This window comes from Periophthalmus magnuspinnatus, chromosome 16 (assembly GCF_009829125.3).
Source record: "Periophthalmus magnuspinnatus isolate fPerMag1 chromosome 16, fPerMag1.2.pri, whole genome shotgun sequence".
Classification (NCBI taxonomy): domain Eukaryota; kingdom Metazoa; phylum Chordata; class Actinopteri; order Gobiiformes; family Gobiidae; genus Periophthalmus; species Periophthalmus magnuspinnatus.
In genome coordinates, this window is record NC_047141.1 from 1,725,083 (window position 1) to 1,749,976 (window position 24,894).

A 24,894-nucleotide genomic window follows, 5' to 3' on the forward strand; every position below is an offset into this window, starting at 1 on the left:
CATTTATTTAAATTTATCTGAACACATTCTGTACTGTACAGGAGACACGGCACGGAGGAGACTGATGGACAATGGTCTACAGTCCAACAGCCAATCAGGACGCAGAACACAATGCATGTTCATACACTGTAAAAAAGCATGTAAAATTAAATAATAAAATAAATTCTCGAAACAGCGAGGATGCAAAATGTATACAGTTGTCCCTTATACGCCCTTCGAGACAACTGTTGTTGTGATTTTGGGCGTTACAAAAATAAATGAATTGAATTGAATTGAATTATATAGCGAAGGACAACTGTATGCATTTAAAACAGACAAATCAGGCTCCTTCTTTCCCCGCTAGCATTAGCAACAGGTTTGATTGACAGCGTTGCTAAGCGCTCACTCCCTGCTACACTGACAGTGCGAGCGGAAAGGGGTGTTACCTTCAACAACCTCGTTTCAGATTGGCTCTTTGGTTGCTATGATACTCATGGTCAGAATTCCAAATATGAAACTCGGCTCCAAATTAGCCGCTATAACTGCTAGCCTTAATGAGGTTCATTTGCCTAGACTCTGTGGTGACGTCACACTCACTTAGTCCACTTCTTTATATAGTCTTTGGATGTAATTCACCCTAAATATGCAAGGTTATTGTGTTAAATGAAACAAAACTCAACTCCAGGTCTGTTTGTGATGAGAAAACAACATTAGAACAGAGATCAGAGAATATCGAGGTGAACACGCCTGTTGGTCGGGTCGCCTTTGGGGTTGAGGACACAGAATGACTTGTAACTGTATATTTCTGCATATTTCCTTTCACCTATTGAGTGAAAGTAAATACACCACATAATCTGCTGATAATGTAAAAGACCAGAATGCGCTTACATCTACACTGAAGCTCGTGTTACGGTAAAGAAGTCCTTAGATTTGAGATTTGAACAGAAAATGTATCTTGTTGTCATGGGTTTTGTCCAGTGTTTTACCACAACAAGAGTCTGTGTGTTAAATACTGATGTTAGCATTGAGGTTAGCAAACAAACAAGCTACTGTTTCACCATAGAGCTAACATAAGCAGAAATCCAGCAGAGCGCTAATGCTAATGTGGCTATTTTCCAAGCACACTGAGAGGCTAATTCTAACTTTATAGGTTCACGTACTAAATGTCACTATTCAAATCATTTTAAAACAGTTTGGATGCAGGCCTAGTTGCTATCACGCAGAGCTATTAATTCACTCACACATTTTGGTCTATTAAAATGCTTACTCAAGATATAAAGTGCCAGGCCCACCGACAGAAATTTGAGGGCCTGGGGCAAAAACTGTCACATGGGCCCCCCCCGTTATATAAATGAATAGCAAAAGGATCCACTTCTAGGCAGTTAAGACCCTGGGGCCTGGGAAAACAGACCCCGTTGGCCCCCCCTGTCGACGCCCCAAAGTTAAGATTACACTGGGGCTAAACCGAGAACTAAACCCAGACTACACCAGGACTAAAATCATCTACCACTGTCTGACTTTGCACCATAAAAATGAGTTATGCTGGGTGCGTTTGGTCTGTGTTGGCGTGAGACAGTTTGGAACTGGTGGATGCATTCGGTTGGAGCTGGTGGGTGCGTTTGGTTGGACCTGGTGGATGCATTCGGTTGGAGCTGGTGGGTGCGTTTGGTTGGACCTGGTGGATGCATTCGGTTGGAGCTGGTGGGTGCGTTTGGTTGGACCTGGTGGATGCATTCGGTTGGAGTTGGTGGGTGCGTTTGGTGTGAGACAGTTTATTTCTAGCCTTGTCTCCTCTTTTATCGATCGAGGGTTTGATGTCATGTTGTGTTTGCGTCGTCCCTTGATTTCCCAGTGTTCCGAGCGTCTCATATTCCGTTTCCGCTCGCGCAGACCGTCCCGGGGCTCGGCTGTGTTCTGCACCGGCTGCCCTCCCTCTGACCTGTCGCTCACTAACGCACTATTTCACCCACAAATTCTCACAGATTCAATTCATGAGTCGATACGGAGAGAACATTGCTATAAATACACCTCCACGTCCGTTTGCTCTTCCTGTCGGCCTCCTGTTTCTTGGCAGCTCTAATCACATCAGCTCTTCTTCTCCGGACATTACAAGGCCTTCAAATACAGTTAAAGCTGCACTCTGGAACTTTTCTGCCGCTTATAGTGATGTGAGAGCTTTACGGGAATTTTCCACAGTCAGTGATGGGATGAATACTGTATATTTAGTTACAAAACACTGAATAGTGCATTAATTATACTGGATTTTGTTACTTATTCTGTCACATGGGCCAATCAGAGTACTGCGTTCTGAACTTTTACACACAGTTCCATTTAAATTATAGAGTAAGAACATGAGATGGAATTACAAACAGCTTTATTTTTGCTGCACTGTTTGCTCTGCATTTATTTAAAGACCAATTAGAGAAGGAAAAATCACACACGCCTCACCACAAGAGCCGCGTTTTATATTTTTCTCACTAAAACTGTGCAGTTCAAAGTCAAAATAAGTTGAAGTACAGCCATGTATTCCTTTGATTTTACAAAAGTAACTGTATTTTGCGTACGGTTAATGTTCATATCTTGATTTACAGACACATTAGTGAAATAAAAACACCAGGATCATGTTAATATGAACATTTAAGACCAAAATGACGAGTCTGAATGCAGCAGTTACAGAGAGAGGGGACACAGTTTTTACAGAGAAAGTGAATTGGAGCCAAAGTCGATGGAACAGGAAGTGCACCCATGATTACTTCCTGTTTTGAACCTGATCACTTGCTGTTTTTCTGTTTTCCTGTGTGATCTTGCCCTTGTCTCCTCTGGATCTCGTGCTCCTCTCCTCAGTGTCTGAAATCCTGACACTGATCATCATCAAGCTGTCCACACACACACACACACCCCACACACACACACACACGCTCTGCTCTGAGACAGGCTCAGTTTATGTCATAAATAATTCTCACTGGAGCAGAAACGATGGACCAACATGAAGTTCACTGTTCATTTCTGTCTCGTTTTTGAGAGAAGGGAAATTGAGATGGATGATGCCTGGACTGGATGGTTTCAGAGAGAGAGAGGGAGGGATGGAAGAAGAGAGGGACAGTTATGGAGAGTGGATGGGTGGAGAGAGAGGAATATTAGCAAGAGAGAGGGAGATGAAGAGTGGATGGGTGGAGAGAGAGGTAGAGCGGTGCAGAGTGGATGGGTGTAGAGAGAGATGCAGAGTGGATGGGTGGAGAGAGGGGGAAAGTGGTGCAGAGTGGATGGGTAGAGAGAGAGATGCAGAGATGATGAGTGGGGAAAGAGATGCAGAGAGAGAGAGATAAGAGAGAGGGTGAGATGCAGAGAGGATGGGTGGAGAGAGAGATGCAGAGAGAGAGATGAGAGAAAGGGTGAGATGCAGAGAGGATGGGTGGAGAGAGAGGGGGAGATCCAGAGTGGATGGGTGGAGAGAGAGAGGGGGAGATGCAGAGATGATGGGTGTAGAGAGAGGGGGAGATGCAGAGTGGATGGGTGGAGAGAGGGGGAGATGCAGAGATGATGGGTGGAGAGAGAGGGGGAGATGCAGAGTGGATGGGTGGAGAGAGAGGGGGAGATGCAGAGTGGATGGGTGGAGAGAGGGGGGAGATGCAGAGTGGATGGGTGGAGAGAGGGGAGGATGCAGAGTGGATGGGTGGAGAGAGAGAGAGGGGGAGATGCAGAGTGGATGGGTGGGTAGAGAGAGGGGGAGATGCAGAGTGGATGGGTGGAGAGAGAGGGGGAGATGCATAGTGGATGGGTGGAGAGAGAGGGGGGATGCAGAGTGGATGGGTGGAGAGAGAGGGGGAGATGCAGAGATGATGAGTGGGGAAAGAGATGGAGAGAGAGATAAGAGAGAGGGTGAGATGCAGAGAGGATGGGTGGAGAGAGAGATGCAGAGAGAGAGATGAGAGAAAGGGTGAGATGCAGAGAGGATGGGTGGAGAGAGAGGGGGAGATCCAGAGTGGATGGGTGGAGAGAGAGAGGGGGAGATGCAGAGATGATGGGTGTAGAGAGAGGGGGAGATGCAGAGTGGATGGGTGGAGAGAGGGGGAGATGCAGAGATGATGGGTGGAGAGAGAGGGGGAGATGCAGAGTGGATGGGTGGAGAGAGAGGGGGAGATGCAGAGTGGATGGGTGGAGAGAGGGGGGAGATGCAGAGTGGATGGGTGGAGAGAGGGGAGGATGCAGAGTGGATGGGTGGAGAGAGAGAGAGGGGGAGATGCAGAGTGGATGGGTGGAGAGAGAGAGGGGGAGATGCAGAGTGGATGGGTGGAGAGAGAGGGGGAGATGCAGAGTGGATGGGTGGAGAGAGAGGGGGGATGCAGAGTGGATGGGTGGAGAGAGAGGGGGAGATGCAGAGTGGATGGGTGGAGAGAGGGGGAGATGCAGAGTGGATGGGTGGAGAGAGGGGAGGATGCAGAGTGGATGGGTGGAGAGAGAGAGAGGGGGAGATGCAGAGTGGATGGGTGGAGAGAGAGGGAGATGCAGAGTGGATGGGTGGAGAGAGAGGGGAGATGCAGAGTGGATGGGTGGAGAGAGAGGGGGAGATGCAGAGTGGATGGGTGGAGAGAGGGGGAGATGCAGAGTGGATGGGTGGAGAGAGGGGAGGATGCAGAGTGGATGGGTGGAGAGAGAGAGAGGGGGAGATGCAGAGTGGATGGGTGGAGAGAGAGGGAGATGCAGAGTGGATGGGTGGAGAGAGAGGTGAGATGCAGAGTGGATGGGTGGAGAGAGAGGGGGAGATGCAGAGTGGATGGGTGGAGAGAGGGGGAGATGCAGAGTGGATGGGTGGAGAGAGGGGGGGAGATGCAGAGTGGATGGGTGGAGAGAGAGGGGGAGATGCAGAGTGGATGGGTGGAGAGAGAGGGGGGATGCAGAGTGGATGGGTGGAGAGAGAGGGGGAGATGCAGAGTGGATGGGTGGAGAGAGGGGGAGATGCAGAGTGGATGGGTGGAGAGAGAGAGGGGGAGATGCAGAGTGGATGGGTGGAGAGAGAGAGGGGGGATGCAGAGTGGATGGGTGGAGAGAGAGGGGGAGATGCAGAGTGGATGGGTGGAGAGAGGGGGAGATGCAGAGTGGATGGGTGGAGAGAGAGGGGGAGATGCAGAGTGGATGGGTGGAGAGAGAGGGGGAGATGCAGAGTGGATGGGTGGAGAGAGAGGGGGAGATGCAGAGTGGATGGGTGGAGAGAGAGGGGGAGATGCAGAGTGGATGGGTGGAGAGAGGGGGAGATGCAGAGTGGATGGGTGGAGAGAGGGGAGGATGCAGAGTGGATGGGTGGAGAGAGAGAGGGGGAGATGCAGAGTGGATGGGTGGAGAGAGGGGGAGATGCAGAGTGGATGGGTGGAGAGAGAGAGGGGGAGATGCAGAGTGGATGGGTGGAGAGAGGGGGAGATGCAGAGTGGATGGGTGGAGAGAGGGGAGGATGCAGAGTGGATGGGTGGAGAGAGAGAGGGGGAGATGCAGAGTGGATGGGTGTAGTGGCTCTGTGGACAGATTAGACAGGACTCCGTGAGTTTGATTGACAGGGATTAGATGCACAGGCAAATAGACTTTTCAAGAATTGGCAACTTCACAAAACATCGAACTTTGAGACAGTCTGAATGACGACAATATTTTTGAGGATTTTGGACAAATATAGTAATAATTGAAACATATCGCATATACTTTATAGTAAATGTGTGAATCTGAACATAGTGACCACCGGGGGCGCTCAAGAACGATGAGGAAACACGAGGAATTTGGATTAGGGATGCACCAACCCAGTAATCCAATATCAACAGATACCAGTGTGGGGACAGAAAATGTCTCTTTTTCCCTTAAAACACAGTTCCTCATTACACAAGAGATCCAATAGTGTTATGTAACTGTTATTTACCCTTCAACCACTTAGAAGAGCTTTGTATGAAGAAAAGTTCAAACATTATGAGACGCTCTGGGCCAAAATCAGCCTGGAAATAGTCTTATTGCATCAATTTAAAGGCACAAACTTAAAATGTATGTATAAACAGACATACCTAACCTGCTACCCACCGCTGGCTCTGGCTCCATTTCACTTTCTGTATAAAAACTGTGTCCTCTCTCTGTAACTGCTGCTGTCAGACTCATCATTTTGGTCTTAAATGTTTGTATTAAGCCGCTCTACATGATCCTGGGGTTTTTATTTCACTATTGTGTCTGTAAATCAAGATATGAACATTAATAACAGACAAATCAGGTGACTTCTTTCCCCGAGGTCACTCCTGCTAGTGTTAGCAACAGGTTTGATTGACAGCGTTGCTAAGCGCTCACTCCCTGCTACACTGACAGTGCGAGCGGAAAGGGGCGTTACCTTCAACAGTTTCAGTCCTGAGTGGCTCTATGTTTGCTGTGATACTCACGGTTAGAATTTGAAATATGGATCTCAGCACCAAAATTAGCAGCTATAATTGCTCTAGCCTCGATGAGCTTCATTTGGAGCTGAACGCTGTGGGTGACATCACACTCACTTCCTCCACTTCTTTACACAGTATCGGCTTAAGTGATATCATGGAACCGTATTTGACAGCAGTATCGGTATCGGTGCTTCCCTCATGTTGATTTCGCTCGCTCTGACTGGCAGATTTGCATGTTATGGTTGATTATACACACGTCCAATTAGTCTTAGCCCATCTGTCTTTTACAGAGTGAAGTGTTCTCATTAGTGAAGTGTGCTGATTATGATTTCAATACAAGAGTTTTTATGGCTCAAAAATACCAGGCGTTCTTACTGTGAACGGATCTGCCTCTTCACAGATCTGACCTGTAACTTGGCTCTGGTTGTGGCTCCTTTTTATCTTCACAGACGGACACGACCAGTCAGTTTGGAAACAGCCTTTTCCTTTATGTTTGTGAAAGTGAAATAACTCTACTAGTTATTTCACTTTTTTTCTTTACTCCATAATTCCATATATCTTACTTCATATCTTACTACACAAATAGATTAGAATTAACACATTCTTATATATTCATACATCCTCACACACACACACACACACACACACCCCTACACGCACACCCCAACACACCCCCACATGCACACACACACACACACACACACACACACACACACACACACACACACACACACACACACACACACACACACACACATACTAGTAAGTACAAACCAATATACAAAATTAAAAATAACCATAGTAAAATAGGGAAAAATAGATTACAAAAATAAAGAGCATATTTTGATCTTTGTAGTAGCTCCCTATCACCATCTGCCCCCTCTCCACAGAACAGTCATCACTAAAAATATTTAATGATAAGCCACGCTCCAGATCAGACATTATTTATACACTCTACAATATAAACTTCTATTATAGTAGTTTTCATTGTAATAAGTTATTTACAATTCTCTAGTTTATATAATATTATATCTCTGTTAAATGCTTTAATATAATAACAACCTTTATGATCGTTGCAATTTTTACTTTATTATTACTTTGATTTCTGGTCTGGAGTTTGACTTACTTCCCGTTTGAAATGTCAGAAGTCAATCAGGCGTCCCCATAAATCCTTATATAGGTTCGTCCTATGTTTTAAAGTTTGATAAATGGCAGCAGCTTAAACATGCCACATGTTGGAGGATTATCTTTATTCTAATTAAATAAATAGCATTTTTTGTTGCTATAATAATGGATTCATTTCTATATCATATTCAATGCCAAAAAGGCTTCTTAAAGGAGAAAAATAGAAAGGTTAAAAAAAAATAAAATAAATAAAAACATTGAATGAGAGGGTGTGTCCAAACCATAGACTGTATATTTAAATTGACATAGCTAAACTGCTAATTACTACATTCCAAACAGGAAGTGATCATGGGTGCGCTTCCGGCTCCATCGACTCTGGCTCCAATTCACTTTCTATTGAAAAACTGTGTTCCCTCTCTCTGTAACTGCTGCTGTCAGACTCTTCATTTTGGCCTTAAATGTTCGTATTAACCCGCTCTACATGATCCTGGGGTTTTTATTTCACTATTTACACAGATTTTGGACCAAACTTTTGACTGGTGTAAGATTAGTCTAATGCCACACGTTGGAACATTCCAGGCAAAGTCATGACATCTCCATGGAGACAGATTAACTCCATTAGAAAAGTCTTTGTTATTTGGACCTATCGCTGTAAATCTAATTAAAAACAAGCTCAAACGAGATTATTTCAGCCGTCTAACAGTAAAATAAAGCCCATTGTCGGCTCGTGTGGCTCTGACGCGAATGAAAAATCCCACAGACCAAGACGAATGGCGCGGCCGTGTCCGAGCGCCTTGAGAAGTGCCTCTTACATCTTGTGTCAAACTCTGAGACGTTAGCAGAGCCAGCGCACGCCGGTCTGAAGCGCTCTCGGCCAATGGGAGCGCGGCGAGCCTCTGCCGTGTCCTTGGCTGTCCCTCCGCATCCACGACGCCATTTGTTTTCAATTTGGCCTGACATCTGCAGTATCGATCCAGACGCCAAGTGCTCCAAGTTTGGGAACCGTAACGTAGGGCTAGCGGCGCATTCATAACACGAGTTTATAATGTATGAAGTAAGAGGCAGATTCACCAAAGTGTGCTGGGAAATCTAATCTTTGTGCCCCGCTGAGGACGAGTTTGATTGTGGTTTGAAATGTTCTGTTTTAGAAGCTTTTGTCCTGATGTACTTGCTCTCACTGTTTGACTGATAGACCCGGCGTTATTCTGCAAGGTCAAGGTCAAGCAAGACTGTAAGGCTGGACTTTAGCGGTAGGAGGCGGGACAGAAGACAGCAGCATGGTTGTGGTCCACAATTTTTATGTCTTTTTTTCAATTACCAAAGTGCATGGTGCAAATGGAGGTTTAAGGAGCATCGTCTCCTCCAGCAGCTGAACATGGTGTGTTGCATCAGGCGCCTTTTATAACAGTCCCACTAACTGGATAAAACTATTGTTACTTAAAAGGGGTGTTTAAAAATAACATTTGCTGTTAAACCTCCATGAAACCAAAGAAACCCATAAATCAAATTAACTTTATACTAATAAACTGCCTGGCCAAAAAAACAAGTCACCACCTGGATTTAACTAAGAAAATATGTACAAGCCTCCTATTGGATAATTACAGAGAAAACGTCTGAGGAGAAGCATAAACTACTAAAATTGGGTTAAGAACACATTATTAAAAACTGGAAGGATAATGTGGACCCATCGTCTTCGAGGAAGAAATGTGGCCGGAAAAAAAATCTAGAATGATCGTGATCAGTGATCACTTAAAGGTTTGGTGAAATCAAATCGAAGAAACACAACAGTAGAACTCAGGGCTATGTTTAATAGTGAAAGTAAGAGCATTTTTAAACACGGTCCAATGACATATTAGAGTGTGACCTTTTTTTTTGGTGGTGACTTTCTTTTTGGCCAGGCAGTGTATATATCCACATAAACTCTAAAAACAAACACCAAATATACTTAAAAGCCATAAACCCTTTAAAAAGCCCAACGTGCCTCCCCTGCACATTCCCACACACACCAGTGTACACAGACACTGGGGGCAAGGTGGGTTAAGTGTCTTGCCCAAGGACACAACAACAACAGCATTCATCTGTGGGAGCTGGAATCGCACTGCCAACAAATACGCAAAAGAATTTCAACTAATCCTCGCAATATTAATGTACTTTAAAAACACAGAGCACCAACTTGTGTCTTATCCAGTGGTGGGATATAACACTGTAGAAGTAGTAAAGTACTGTGAGTGCCTGTACTTTACTTAAATACATTTTACAGTGTGTACTTCTTACTTTTACTTCAGTACATTTGAGAGCTGTATCTGTACTTTCTACTCCACTACGCTTTTGAACTGGACTGAAAAGTAAAAGTATTTTTCATATGATTTGAGGAGTTATTTTTACCATGCTTTCTTTCTCCCCCCTCCCTCTCTTTCTCTTTTCTCTCTCCTTCTCTCTCTCTCTCCTCCCCCCTCTTGTCTTCCTCCTCTCATCTCTCTTCCCTCTCTCCTCCTCCGCCCCTCTCTCCTCTCCCTCCTGCTCTCTCTCCTCTCCTCTCCCTTCCCTCTTGCCTCTTCTCTCCCTCTCTCCTCTCCTCCTCTCCCTCCATTCATCTTTCCTCTCCATCCTCTCCTCCTCACCTCTCCCCTCCCCTCTCCTCCTCCACCCCTCTCTCCTCTCTTTTAACTCTCTCCTCATCCTCCTCCTAACCTCTCTCATCTCCTCTCTCCTCCTCCTCCTCCTCTTCTGATCCTCTCTCCTCTCCCTCCTCCTCCTCCTCCTCCTCTTCTGATCCTCTCTCCTCTCTCTCCTCTTCCTGTACCTATACTTTATTGAAGTACATTTTCCAGTGGATACTTTTTACTTTTACTTGAGTACATTTGAGAGCAGTATCTGTACTTTTTACTCCACTACATTTTTGAACAGGACTGAAAAGTATTTTTTTATTATTGTGTGAGACCTGCTGAAAGGGCTGAGGGTTTTATTTTTAACATGTTCAGAATTTCAACAAAACAAAAATATACAAATAAAAACAGAAAGAAGTGACTGATTCAGTTGTTTCTGTTGAACAAAATTCAGCTTAAATTTTTGTCAAAATCACCACATTTAAAGCTTTATAAGACTCAAAATCTATGAGAAATACTTTTACTATTTACTCTTAAACTCAGTTCTTATACAGGTACTTTAATACTTTTACTTAAGTAGATTTTTTCATGTGATATTGTTACTTTTTGCTCCAGTGCCTGTACTTTTACTTAAGTAACAAAAGTGAGTACTTCTTCCAGTGCAACAGCATTTATTTCCTTTAAACACAAATGGTATGAGGTAAAATGATCCGAATGTGTTTTATAAGTGTTTCTCATCATTTAAAGTGACGACAGAACAGCTTTGGGAAAAAAAAATACAAGTTTAATATTATCATGAGAGATTTAGAGCCAACATGGGGCAGTAAATAGTCTTATTACACCAGTTTATGGACCAAAATCGAACGAATATTTCACCAATATTGACCCGATACCTGATCACAGTATGGTGTCTGTGCCGCTTCAGACCTGGCTCCATGTGACTCCTCAAATCAGGAAGTCCGGCTCTCTGCTTCTCCCTGATCCCCTTTTCATGCCCAGTTTGTTCTCCTAATGATTTACTGCAACTCCGAAGCTGCAACCAGTGTCGTATCAATAATTCACAGCTTCTGGGTTTTAAAAAATGGATTAAAGACGCTGGTTCTGAAGCTCGATGAAGACACAGGCTGTACACATGTCCACATCGGCAGACAGGGACTTAAATGATTACCTTAAACCGGGCTGTGGTCTGTCGGGACGCCGTCTTACCCGGCTCGGAGCATCTGTCAATCAAACGCTGTCCCCAGGCTGCAGACTAATGTTATATCCCCACATTATTTATCAGGAATATACATCAGCGAACTGCCATTTTCAGATTGGTATGTGAGCAGAAGAGAAAAGCAATCTTCCGTTTGGTTCCCCCCGGAGACCAGAGCATGAAATTACACTGTGCCACGTGTTGGTTTATAAATGATTTGTCAAAACTATCTGTGGATGTAAACAGTGAAATGTACTGTGGGGTTATTCTGTTATGTAACGTGTTATTAGGGTGTTTTGCCTAGTTTTGTGATTTGATTGACAGCGTTGCTACGGACTAAGCCAACGGTGTGAGCGGGAGGGGCGTTACCTTTAACAGCCTCACCTACACGCCCACTGTGACACGCCCACTGTGACACGCCCACTGTGACACGTCCACTGTGACACGCCCACTAGGACACTCCCACTGTGACACACACATTGTGACACGCCCACTGTGACACATATAACTGCTGTGTGTTATTGTTAGTTAATCAGGAATTGCGTGTTGCCATGCTAGTCGTTGTTGCAGTCACAAATCTCCGCTCTGGTCTCTGAAAGTTATAAACTCATTGTGGTGAATAATTTGGACGGTTTGGATGTAAGTGAGAAAGTTAGAGAAAGAGAAAGGAGAGAGAGGGAGAGAGAGGAGAGGAGAGAGAAATAGAGAGGAGGGAGAAAGGGTAGAAGAGAGAGAGAAAAAGGAGAGGGAGGAAAGAGAGGAGAGAGAGAGAGGGGGAAAGAGAGGATAAGAGAGAGGAGAGAGAGGGGATAGAGAAAGGAGTGATAAAAAGGAGAGAGAGAGGAGTGGTGGAGGAGGTAGTAGAGAGAAACAGAGAAGAGAGAGATGAGAGAGAGGAGAGGGGATAGAGGGGAGAGTGGAGGGAGAGTGGTGGAGGGAGGCAGGAGAGAGAAAGAGTGGTGACTACACTTCTTGTGCTGTGGAGTGGGATTGATGGAGGCCCATGGATTTTCTGTGTGACTGATAGCTCCACTTTAAACCTCCGTCGGCTTCAGAGGCAGCGAGTGACGAGGAGAAGAGAGAGAACTAGACTTTAAAATACAGAACAATACAAAGAAAAACAAACACACCCACACACCTGCATATGTCCATTTCAAACATTCAAACAGGAGCAGGTGAGATTATAAATGTTTATCTCCACATTATTAAAGTGCTGCAGTGGCTTCAGTTTTACATGTCCTTCAAATGTTACATTTTTGGGACGTAAAAGAATCAAAAGCTTTTGTTTCCCAGACAGTTTTTAGACATGAATGTGTGTGTGTGAATGTGTGAGTGGTTCCTTGATGTAAAGATGTTATATTGTTTTATCAATAAATAAATAAAACTGTGAACCAACATATAAAATTATACATCTACACATTTTTTTTTTTGTGTGAAGTTGTATTTGGAGTGATTCATGTTTGAGTAATCTTTAATGGACTATTTTCAAGATGCCATTTTGTCCCGTTTAACTTCAGCTGGTACATGCCAACTATGGCACACCCACTGTGACACGCCCACTGTGACATGCCCACTGTGACACGCCCACTGTGACACGCCCACTGTGACACGCCCACTGTGACGTACACACTTCCTTCTCCAGTTTTATTTTCTTAATCAGTGATATTCATAGGATTAGGCAACATCGCGTCGTCATTTTGGTACAGTTTTTTTTTAAATGTGCTGCTCTAGTGTGATGTGCAGTTACCCATAGAGGGCGCCGATGTCAGCTTCCATTGTGCACAGCAGTATTTTTTTTTACTATAGTTATTTGAAAGATTCCTTCAAAGGCCAGATTTTTCTATTTAAAAAGTTTCCGTTTCCAAATAGTGTGTAGTCCAGTGTACTCACCTCCCCAAACTCTATCTATCCGTTCATTGGAGCAGTGAACCCTCCCTGTGCTTTGACAAAGTGCAGTGTATAAATGATCTATGCTTCAAACGCAGCTTATCCACAGGGCTCAATATCTCTAATAGTTCCAGTATGGAGTATTGTAAAGGCGTCTCTCCTCAAAGCTCAGAAAGTGTGTTTAAAGCTGCTACAACCCCCCGGTGAGCCGTGGTGACAGGCGGCAGATGGATGCGGAGAGCGGAGGAGGTCTGGAGAGCCGGGGGGCGGGCGCTTCGCTCCGATCAATGTGCTCTGATTGGCCGGCAAATCAATCAATGGCGTCCCGGGGGAGCTATAGTGGGAGATTGAAGTGTTTTGTTTGGGTTTGCCCCCTTTGGCCTGGCCTGGTTCGGTTTATTTACGCACTGGTCCATGTGTTTGGACAGTCAGAGTCACTGAGGTGCAGACGGGAGCCACAGTCCGGGGTTAGTGCGAGTCCATCACCGCCTATAGCTCTGATTCAAGACAAGATCAATGTGTAAGACGACAACTGGACTTAAAGCTGTACTCTGGGACTTTTAAGGGGTCTGGCACCTGCCTGTTTCCATGGAGATGGTCTTGCTTTGGTTGGATAGAAAGTTAAAACAGTACTTTAGAATATTCTCCATGGAGATAGATGTTTTATGCTGTACTGTGGAAGAGTAAAGCCAAAGAAACATTATTTCCATGGAAACAAGCAATAGAAGCCCCTCCTCCAGGACAGATACGAGTCAGGTTTGCAGAGATGTCACCCCACTCAGAAGACAGGATGCCTTAAGTTTTCCAGTCAATCAAAATGTTATGTACTGGGGCTTTAAATAATGTAAAATCTTAAAAAAAAACAACAAAAAAACCCCCAAAACATTCATTCTTCCTCTGACTGAGCTTGCCTCTCCACAGCCTCTTGCTGCCTCTTGTTTCTATGGAGATGGTCTTGCTTTGCCTGGATAGTAAGTTAAAATAACACTTTGGAATATTCTCCATAGCGATAAAATCATTTTATGCCATACTGTGGAAGAGTATCTGTCCCTTCTCTAGGACAGATACAAGTCAGGTTTGTGGAGATGCAACCCCAGTCAGAGGAAACGGTGCCTTTAGTTTTCTAGTGCAACAAAAATGTTATCTACTGGGGTTTTAAATAACGTAAAATCTAAAAAAAACAAAAAACATGCATTCTTAGGCTAGCTGAGCTTGCTTCTCCTCCACAGATCTGAGCTGTTATTTGGCCTAATGACATTACCTGCTTGTTTCCATAGAGATGGTCTTGCTTTGCCTAGATAGAAAATTAAAACAATACTTCAGAATATTCTCCATAGATACGTTTTATGCCATACTGTGGAAGAGTATAGCCAAAGGAACAATGTTTCCATGGCATCAAGCAACAGAAGGCTCTCCTCCAGGACAGAAACGAGTCAGGTCTATGGAGATGCAAGCCCACTTATAGTAAGGACACTTTAAGTTTTTCAGTTGAATAAATACAACCAAAACAAGAAAACATGCTTTTATTATAGTCTATGTTTTGGTAAAAAAAATAAAAAATAAAATAAATAAATAAATAAATAAATGTATAGTAGGGCTTTTTATTATATATATATTTTTCTCTATATATCTATTATATCTTGAAAAACATGCATTTTTCTTACCCTAACTGGGCTTGCCTCACCACAGATCTGATCTCTTACTTTTTCCTGATGGCATTAACTGCCTGTTTCCATGAAGATACATATGTTTAAAGCCATATTGTGATTTATTTGTCAAACAAAAGCACAAATGGTGAACTCTCTCTCACTGTGACGCTCCTCCAGGGACAGGCCTGTTTTGCATCCCATAATGAGTCTGAACGAATTAATAATCATCTGTTAAGGGCCCAGTTATAATTGGAAAGAGAGTGAGTGTGATGGCTCTGTTCACTCTGGAGCTGGTGTGGGTTTAACACTGGAGGGAGTGAACACCAGCTCGTTTAAAGACTCTGTTCACTCAATCCCAATCCCCAACGTCATTCTCGCTAGGATTAGCAACAGGGTTGACTGACAGGGTTGCTAAGTGCTCGCTCCCTGCTAAACCAGTGATGTGGGTGGTAAGGGGCTTTACCTTCAACATCTTCCCTCCTGATTGGTTCTTTGGTTGCTATGATACTTGGAGTTGGAATTCCAAATATGGAACTCTGCTCATAATTCACCGCTATAACTGCTAGCCTCGATGAGCTTCATATGGAGCCGAACGCTGTGGGTGACATCACTCCTTTAAACAGTCTGTTTCAGCCTGATGAAAAATTAAGATCATTGCCATAGCGTTTAACAATTCAAAACAAAACATTCTATCTTTTTAATGGCCTATAGTCCTCAAAATGGCATCCATAACAGGAAACAGTCATGTGATTGAAACTCATGAATAACCCTACGCCCCTAAACTCCCACATTTTACACCCAGCTATCGTTTATGCTAATGCCTATTGTCTGCTACATGATATCACAAAATGTCTGACAGTGAAATGTGGCGTTTAAAGCGAACAGAAGGAGAGAGAAGGCGAAGTTATCTCTTCCTGTGGTGCGGGGAGCTTTGACGTTTTAATGGAGTGAGCGGGGGTCATTATGAGAGCTGGTCGTTAGAGTGTAGATGTCACATGTCCTTGAGCCAAAGAGAATAGGCTTTATTCAGCTGCGAAACGCCGCCTCTGGACACTGGCTCTGTGGACTGAGACTCACAGAGGAATGAGTGGACACAGAAATCAGAAACTAGATACTAATTTTTCACAGGTATCGATACTAAAAAAGTTCCAATGACAGGACAGAATGAACCTGTCCTGAATCTGTACTGATGTGTCTCTGTTTCACAAGTATAAGACACATAGACTAGTACACACCCATGGACCACTATGACCCTACTGGACACTGAGGGTATTACACACATATAAGACACATGGGAACAGAAAACAAAATACAGACATTTAATGGGGAACATCTCAGTATATTGTCTAAATTATCATTGTAGTATCAGAATCGGTATCGAGTTTATTCCTTAGCATCAAAATTGTAGTTGTGTGACAACACTATAATCTCTATATGTTTATTAAAGATGCTGTACCTGATTTTTACCGTCTTATAAATGTGAAAAACAGATCTAGTTCATGTTAAACGCTCTGCAGTGGTCCAAAGTTACTCCTCATGTACTTTATGCACTCAGAGCATCCTAATTACTCACCACAATGAGTTTATAAACGCTTTTCGCAAGTTCCAAAGGCCAAAGCAGAGTTTTGCCATCACAATCATGCTACCAACAAAAAACGTGCCTGCTAGACACACACTCCCTCATCATCACACAATAGAACTCTTTTTAATGGGATGTAGACAGCGCACAGTGGACTTATTTTGACCTGAAGAGCTTATACAGTAGATCTGCACTGGGGCCAGACAGACACATGGGAGGAAATGTTTGAAAAAGGCCATTGTGGATAAACTGTAAACAGAAATAATGAAAGATGCTGTGTAAAGACTCAGAATTCCCTCTTTAATTTATCCCATGTTTATATTAGGAGCTGTAGACAGTATTCTGGCTTTGTGGACCTTAACCTTGCAGTTTCTGTTCATAAATCTGATTGGTGCCGTTTTGTCCGCACCTCAAAGGTACCTGGAGGCCCTGTTAGACACACAGTCTCTATATGTGAAGAAATATGTGCAGGAAATACTATCGTACAATACAAGTGTTTAGACATGGGCCATATATATATATATATATATATATATATATATATATATATATATATATATATATATATATATATATATATATATATATATATTACAGATTTGGCCTGTAACATGTAGCAAAACATGCAAATGCAAATTGTTTTCCAAATGCATTAATTAAATTAGTAATAAATGTATTAAATTTCAGTTAAAACACAGCAGAAAAACTTTGAACGAGGTTTACCCTTGTTTATTTTAATATAATTTGGGTACGTTTGGCGCACCGGATTAATAAGCCCAAAGGGTCGTGTGTGGTCCCCGGGCTGTAGTTTGGCCATGTCTGGTTTAGACTCTGAAAGTAGAAAATAGGTCTGAATATTTCATATAAATGTGCTGAAATGTGCCTGTGAACACTGTCAAACTGACCACACAGTGACCACACACTGTTCTTTCTTGTTTTTTTTTTTATTTCAAGCTGACCTTTTTGCATCATATTTTAACTTTTATTTATTTTTATTATAGGCAACATTCTAATTTTAGATCCAATTTTGTGAATGAGAACTTCAGATGGTTCTCGGGAATCGTCTCTATGGATACCTCCAAAACGATTCTTTTCACGGCTCTTGTCAGGGATTTGAAAAATGACAAAATGATACAAAGTTGCCAAGGTAAATGGAAAGTCGGCCTGTGGGATCAGCTAGAGCTGGGTCAGATACATTTACTTTAAAGAAATAGTACTTTTACTCCTACTCGAGTAACATATAGTAACAATACTCTTACATGAGTAAAAGTCATGTTTCTCTTCCCTCTGTGAGTGAGTCTAAAGTGACTGGAGCTTTATGTTGATAATATGAAACAATGGACTATTGAGTCGCACCAGCTAAATTTGAAAAGAAAATCAATTTTGTACATATATAAACCACACCTGAATACAAGTCACATGTTACAAATATGTTGTAACGTGAGATATTTACACAGAAAGACGGTACACAGAGGTTTTTTAAGTTTAATTTAAGACATGCTTTTATTCAAACTGTGCCTGAAAATCGACACCAACACAACATCAACACGGGATGAACATACCTGCATGTTTAGAAAATGAAACAGCACCAAATGACACACAAAATCAAAAGTATGTAGTATGTAGGGTAAGTAAGAGTATTCTTCAGCATAATCTTTCCCCACGTCTGTGTCACGTTTGTGTTTACTACTACAGAGTGCCCCCCGGTGGCCGTTAGACAGTAAAAATCTATAAATTAGGCGCACCGTTGTGTAGGCCGCAGGGTTCAAAGCATGGAAAAAACGTTGCAGCTTATAGTCTGAAATTTACTGTATAAATCAGACAGTTACTCTTACTTGAGCAGTACTTTTCCTAAATATTTTTACAAACTCACCTCAGTATTTTCTTGGGCCACTATGTTGTACTTCTCTCAGTGTGCAGCACATTTTTGCACTCTCCTCCTTCCTTTCCAAACTCAGGTACTACACAAGCTAATTTGGTTAACGCTCTAAGTGTCCCTCACCTCAACAAGGATCTATGAAAGACGCTCCACTCGGCTTAAAGTGCACTCATAAAACACAAGCGTCAATCAAAGCGAGTGGTCCATCTCCCCCAGAGAAGATCTTGGGTGCCGTTAGCACAAGAGGCTGCATCGTTTGTGGAGGCTTGTTTTCACGCTCGTTTGGAGGAAAGTGGCAGCTGGATTGGGACTGTTTTGATGTAATTAGGGCCGCCTGCGCTCAGCCCGGCCCCCCGTGAAGACAGGAGGTTTCAAGATGGCCGCCGCTGTTCTGTGAGCTGACGGAGCGAAGAAATGATGCAGCGCGGAGATAGTTTACTTTAGTGGGGAAGTGTGTATGCAAGAGACATAGTAACACAACCACACCACTGCTTAGGCATCAGATGACATCACAACGTGCTATTAACCAATCACGTTTAAAGGACTCGTATTATGTTATTCTCTGATCTGTTCTAATGTTGTTTCCTCATCACAAACAGACCTGGAGTTGTGTTTTCTTTCATTCACACATGTTTAACACACAAACCCTGCAGATTTAGTTCTTCTCTCAAACAGAAAACACCCTGTTCCACCTTGTGATGTCATCATGTGGTAATACAGGAAGTGCTCCACTGTGTTTTTAAACTCCATACACCTTCAGTAGAATCATTTGGATCATTTACCGTCCTGGAATTTCCAATCTCTACTGAACTAAAGGTAAAAAGAGCTGTTAAGTTGAAAAATACCACTTGATGACATCACAAGGTGAAACAGAGCATTTTGTGCTTATATAGTAATAATAACAATAGCAACAATAATAATAATAATAATGCAGGATTACTCAAACAAGTCATCATTTTTGTGTAACATAGGACGTTTAATAGGTGAATTTCCCTGGCTGGGGATTAATAAAGTATTTATCTATCTATCTAATACAGATGCAGATTTATATCGTAAGGGGAGGATAAGACGTGTGAATAGCCTATATATATATATATATATATATATATATATATATATATATATATATATATATATATATATATATATATATATATATATTGTTTATAGGCGCCATTTTGAAGACTTTTGGCCATTCCGAAACTCGTACTTTGCTGCCTATTCATGGCATTTCCTGTTCTTGTTATGGTGCCATTTTGAGGAGTCAAAAAGTTATATTTAGTTTTATGAACTGTTAACTGCCATGGTAACGGTTCTAACTTCTACTCATTCCGAAACTTGTAATTTTTTGTCTTCTATTCATGGTATTTCCTTGTCCTTGTGATGTCATTTTAAAAACTACTTTCGAACTGTTAATTGCCATGGCAACAAGGCATGTTTTTTTCATCACTGCAGAAGCCATGCACAGGCGACGCATGTTCTTTTTGTCATTACATAAAATACATATATTTAACTTAATTTACCAGTGTTGGTATGGTGCCATTTTGAGGACTAGTGTTTACAACTCAAAAGATAGAGTATTTCAATTTGAATTGTTAATTGCCATTGCAACAGCCCTAACTTTTCCCAAACCCATGAACAGAAACGAAACAGAGCTGTGGTGGTCTTGCGTTTCAGCTCTGCACTCTCCATGTTTCAGTCTCATTTGTCGCCATCGCTCTGACACGTCTTCACGTTAACTATTACATTTGTATAATAATCCTCCTCTCCTGCAGTGCTCTGTGTTTTGAGTGTTTTGACAGCACCTTTAATGCGGCGGATGAGCTACAGATACAGGAAATGTAAATCTACTCTGTTTCGTTTATTCTTTTCAAACGCCTGAAGCTCATTTGTCCTGGAGAAACATCGCGCTGATCATCAGAACAGCGCTGGAGCTGCAGATCTGAGTCTTGGCAGCACGAGATGTTTTATTTGAGTCTGTGTTGCATTGATGTGGCTCTCTTGGCTGATGGAGGCGTTAGGTTGATGGTTCAATTCCCGTTCAAAGCTGAGATTATGTACCATCTTCAACCACAGAAATGCTTGAGTGAGTCAGCATGGTCAGGGAAGTCGGCAGTTATGTTTGTTTCTAGTCAGACTGAGGCCTCTGTGACTTGTGTGTAGTAGAAGCAGCTCGCCGTCTCTTTGCGCTTAAGAGAGACCGATATTTCAAAAGTGTCCAAAAAGGGTAATTTCTTCAAAGTTTACTTAATTTTACTCAATATTTTTTTCAAATACAGTGCTCCCTGGCTATATCGTGGCTCACCTTTTGCGGTCTCGCTGTTTCGTGGATTTGGTTAGTGCTACTTTGCCTGCTTTTTTTTTTTTTTTTTTTTACAGTGTATGAACGTGCATTGTGTCCTGCGTCCTGATTGGCTGTTGGACTGTAGACCATTGTCCATCAGTCTCCTCCGTGTCGTGTCTCCTGTACAGTACAGAATGTGTTCAGACAAATTTACATAAATGTTGGATCTCAGTGTGACTCTGAAGTGCTGTATGTTTGCAAGTTTTCTCCCTGTCAAAACCCACAATGTCGATGAAACGTTCTGCACCGACAAAGGCGCCTACGAAGGTTTGAACTTTGAGAGAGTTTAAACAAGAAAGAAATGTGAGAAAATGTTAATGCCTGTGTGAGAAAAGTGTATAAAGTGTGTGGTGAGGGGTTTTACAGCTGCAAAACATATAGAATAAATTGTAAAAAATAAAGCTGACTACTTTGCGAATTTCACATATTGCGGGTTATTTTTAGAACGTAACCCCCGCGATTAAACGAGGGACCGCTGTACCTCAATTGGTGTTGGTGTTGTTTGAGTGTTTGTCCACTGATCTGAAGGTTGGCAGTTCGAATCCCACTAACACCAGTGGTAGAGCGGTGAGATCCACTGACTCACAGGTTGGCGGTGCGATTCCAGCTCCCACAGATGAATGCTGTCATTGTGTCCTTGGGCAAGACACTTAACCCACCTCACCCCCAGTGTCTGTGTGCACTCACATGAATGTGTGAGTGGTTCCTTCATGTAAAGCACTTTGAGTCTTGAAGGTGGAAAAATGCTGTATAAAAAGTGACTATTTACCCTTCACCTGTGTAGACTGTGTGAGTGAGCGGGTTGCTGTGGTCAGAGAGGCTGATTCTGTAAATCGGTCTCAGATTATTATTACATGGAATGCTCCAGATCACAGCATTATGTCTATATAAATGCCTGGAGTAATGAACAGCTCTATCTAAAACAACAGACCATCCTGATCTCTTGTCTCACATTCCTCTTTCTCTTTCTCTCTTTGACAGGAGGAATCTTTGAGTCGGTGGAGAGCGGCCCTTCGGGAGCGGAGGAACTGGCTTTTAAGTTTGCTTTAAACACAATCAACAGAAACAGGACGCTGCTCCCGAACACCACGCTCACGTACGACATTCAGAGGATTAACATCTACGACAGCTTCGAGGCCTCCAGGAAAGGTGAGTGACACATGGGAGTATGACGAAGCTGCATTCACAAAAATGTTGGCTTTGAGGTGAGAAATCCAAATGGAGGTTAGGGGCCACAGAGTGCACACAGAGGACCCATAGAGTGCACACAGAGGACCCACAGAGTGCACACAGAGGACTCACAGAGTGCACACAGAGGACCCACAGAGTGCACACAGAGGACCCATAGAGTGCAGACATTGAACCATGATCAATATAACTGTTTTTGAAAGAATATTCTGAACAGAAACACTGTTGTAACGCTCGGCACAAGGGAGACCAAAGATATAGGACTCAGGGGAAAGTTTACAGTGTTTATTTACAAAGGTGCAAAATACATGAACGATGATCAAAAGGTGAGTCGGGAACAGGGCGTGAGTCGTGATCCAGGAGCAGGGCGTGTGAAGTGGAGTCTGAGACAGGGCGGACTGTACCGGCAGAGTAGAGCTGGGTCTTAGACAGAAGAGTAGAGGGGGTTCAGGGAGCAGGATCTGGTGGAGGGCAGAATATCCAATGAGTAAGACTGAAACAAGACAGGGAAAAACGAGAACTGAGCCAAGCAAGAATACCACTCAGGTACGTGGACGATCTGCGGCCGAGTGTCAGGTCCTGGCTCCTCTTATTCTCCTCAGGTGTGACTGATTAGCAATTAGCCCCAGGTGTGCAGGGAGGAACCCAGCTCTCCGCTCCAGCTCCAGACTCAGACATGTGACCAAGCAGGAAAAAATACACAAAATATGACAGACAGACCAGGATCATGACAAACACACATATTTTAATATTGTGTCTACTGTTCATTTCACATGCCATTATTTTTATTTTAACCTTATCCCTTTTACCTTTTGTTTCATTCAAACATGTTTAACACACAAACCAAATGGACTCTTGTATCTATAAGCCATTTTAAAATGTTGTTACCTCCTCAAAAACATACCTGGAGTTGTGTTTTGTTTCAACATCTACCTTTTACCTTTAGTTCAGTAGAGCTTGGCCATTCCAGGACTGAAATGATCTAAATGATTCTTGTGAAGGTGTGTGGAGTTTAAAAACACAGTGGAACACTTCCTGTATACCTATCACAAGGAGGAACAGAGTTTTCAGTTTGATTTCAGTTCCTTTCTGTAATTTAATGGGATACAAAATTAATTTTGTTACTGTAGCTTGCACATCACTTAAATGTGTTTAGAAACTTAGTTTTATTTGCATTCAATGATAATTACAATTTTGAGGGAATTTTGGATTTAAAATTAAAATCTTGCTGCAGCTTTAAAATGGTCAACAGAGGGAACACTTGCACCCAAAACAGCATCATCTGCATATAAATGTATGTGGCTTTCTCTTAAATTGCAACCAATTGAATTAATAAATTGAACCAATCAAATTAGTAAATATAGTAAAAAGTAGTGGGCCCAAAATTGAGCCTTGGGGCACTCCTTTACTTAAAGTTAGAAAATTTGATTGAAACTCATGTGCTCCTACTGCCTGGGTTCTGTTTGAATCACATGTAGCAGTGTCAAATCCAGTGATTCAGACGCTTCAGGATGATCTACTGCGTCTGTCACATCTACTACTCATGACCAACAAGAAAGTACTCTTCACTAAAACTTTAAATATAATTATAGTGAGTAGCCCCTCCCCTCAGATAGATTTAAAGGCAGTGGCCACCAGCATTCTGACCAGAACTGAAGAAGCGGCTTGGATGAGCAGCCAAACATCTTCACTCCTACAAGATTTGTCCAGTTGACAGATTTAACTTCGTTTGCTATTATAGTAAGTAGTAACTATATGAAATGTGTAAATGTGTAATGTACTCTGCTGTTCTGTGCAGTTTAATTACATTTAACATAGACCTAATATAGTAAAAACAATCCTCCATGTTGTATGTGAGACAGGTCACACGACTAAACTCCATGTTGTATGTGAGACAGGTCACACGACTAAACTCCATGTTGTATGTGAGACAGGTCACACGACTAAACTCCATGTTGTATGTGAGACAGGTCACACGACTAAACTCCATGTTGTATGTGAGACAGGTCACACGACTAAACTCCATGTTGTATGTGAGACAGGTCACACGACTAAAGTCCATGTTGTATGTGAGACAGGTCACACGACTAAAGTCCATGTTTTATGTGAGACAGGTCACACGACTAAAGTCCATGTTGTATGTGAGACAGGTCACACGACTAAACTCCATGTTGTATGTGAGACAGGTCACACGACTAAACTCCATGTTGTATGTGAGACAGGTCACATGAGCTGTAAACACACTGCTCTTGTGTAATGTCAGCTCTCACATTGGGACAATTACAATCAGAGCCAGAGCAGCTCTGAACGCCGACATAAACACCCACGATTGATTGGTTCCAGGTAATGACTCCCCCTTCCTTCCTCCTTCTCTCTCTTTACCTCTATTCCTCCTTCCTCTCTCCCCCTCTCCCCATCTCTGTCTCTCTCCTCTCACCCACGCTCTTCCCCTCTCTCCCCACTGCTACCCCCTCTCCCCTCCTTCCCTCCATCCCGCCCCCCTTTCCCCTCTATCCTTCCTCTCACTCTCCTGTCTCCTGTCTTTTCTCTCTCCCTCCTCTTTTCCTCTCTCCTCCCCTGTCTCTTCATCTACCCACCTTCTTCCTCTCGGCTCCCCTCTCCCCTCTTTCTCTTCCCATCCCTCCTCTATCTCCTTCCTCTCTCTCCCTTTCTCCCCCTTTTCCTCCTCTCTCCCTGTCCCTCCCCCTCTCTCTGGGACAGCCAATCATCTCTTCTCATCTCCCTATTTTCTCTAAGCTGCAGTCTGACATTTGGAGTCTCTTACCAATTAAGAGCCATTATGTGCTGTCTGCATGACTTAGACGGCACGCTCCAATCAATGTGATTAGAGCGAGCGTCCGCGGCGAGCGTCCGCGGCGAGCGTCCGCGGCGAGCGTCCAGAGCTCTGTACGGAGGCATGTACATGTGTGACCAGTCTCGTGTTCAATCTGAAAAACTCTGAGGCACTTCTTTACTTTCGCTTCTCAAATAAAAAAAAAAACCAAATGTGTTGAAGATTTTGAACATTTCAGTGACCAGTCTCGTTTCAGTGACCAGTCTCGTTTCAG

The 24,894-nt window shown here is 43.1% G+C and overlaps 1 protein-coding gene across 1 annotated transcript in view; it reads left to right on the forward strand.

The window, feature by feature from the left end:
- The window catches only part of grik2 (glutamate receptor, ionotropic, kainate 2), a 280,443-nt gene that overhangs the window by 12,535 nt on the left and 243,014 nt on the right, over nt 1-24,894 (forward strand). Inside the window, exon 2 of the mRNA XM_033980607.2 lies at nt 21,620-21,787. Within this exon, the coding sequence (XP_033836498.2) occupies nt 21,620-21,787 (168 nt within the window). The remainder of the gene's footprint in view (nt 1-21,619; nt 21,788-24,894) is intronic.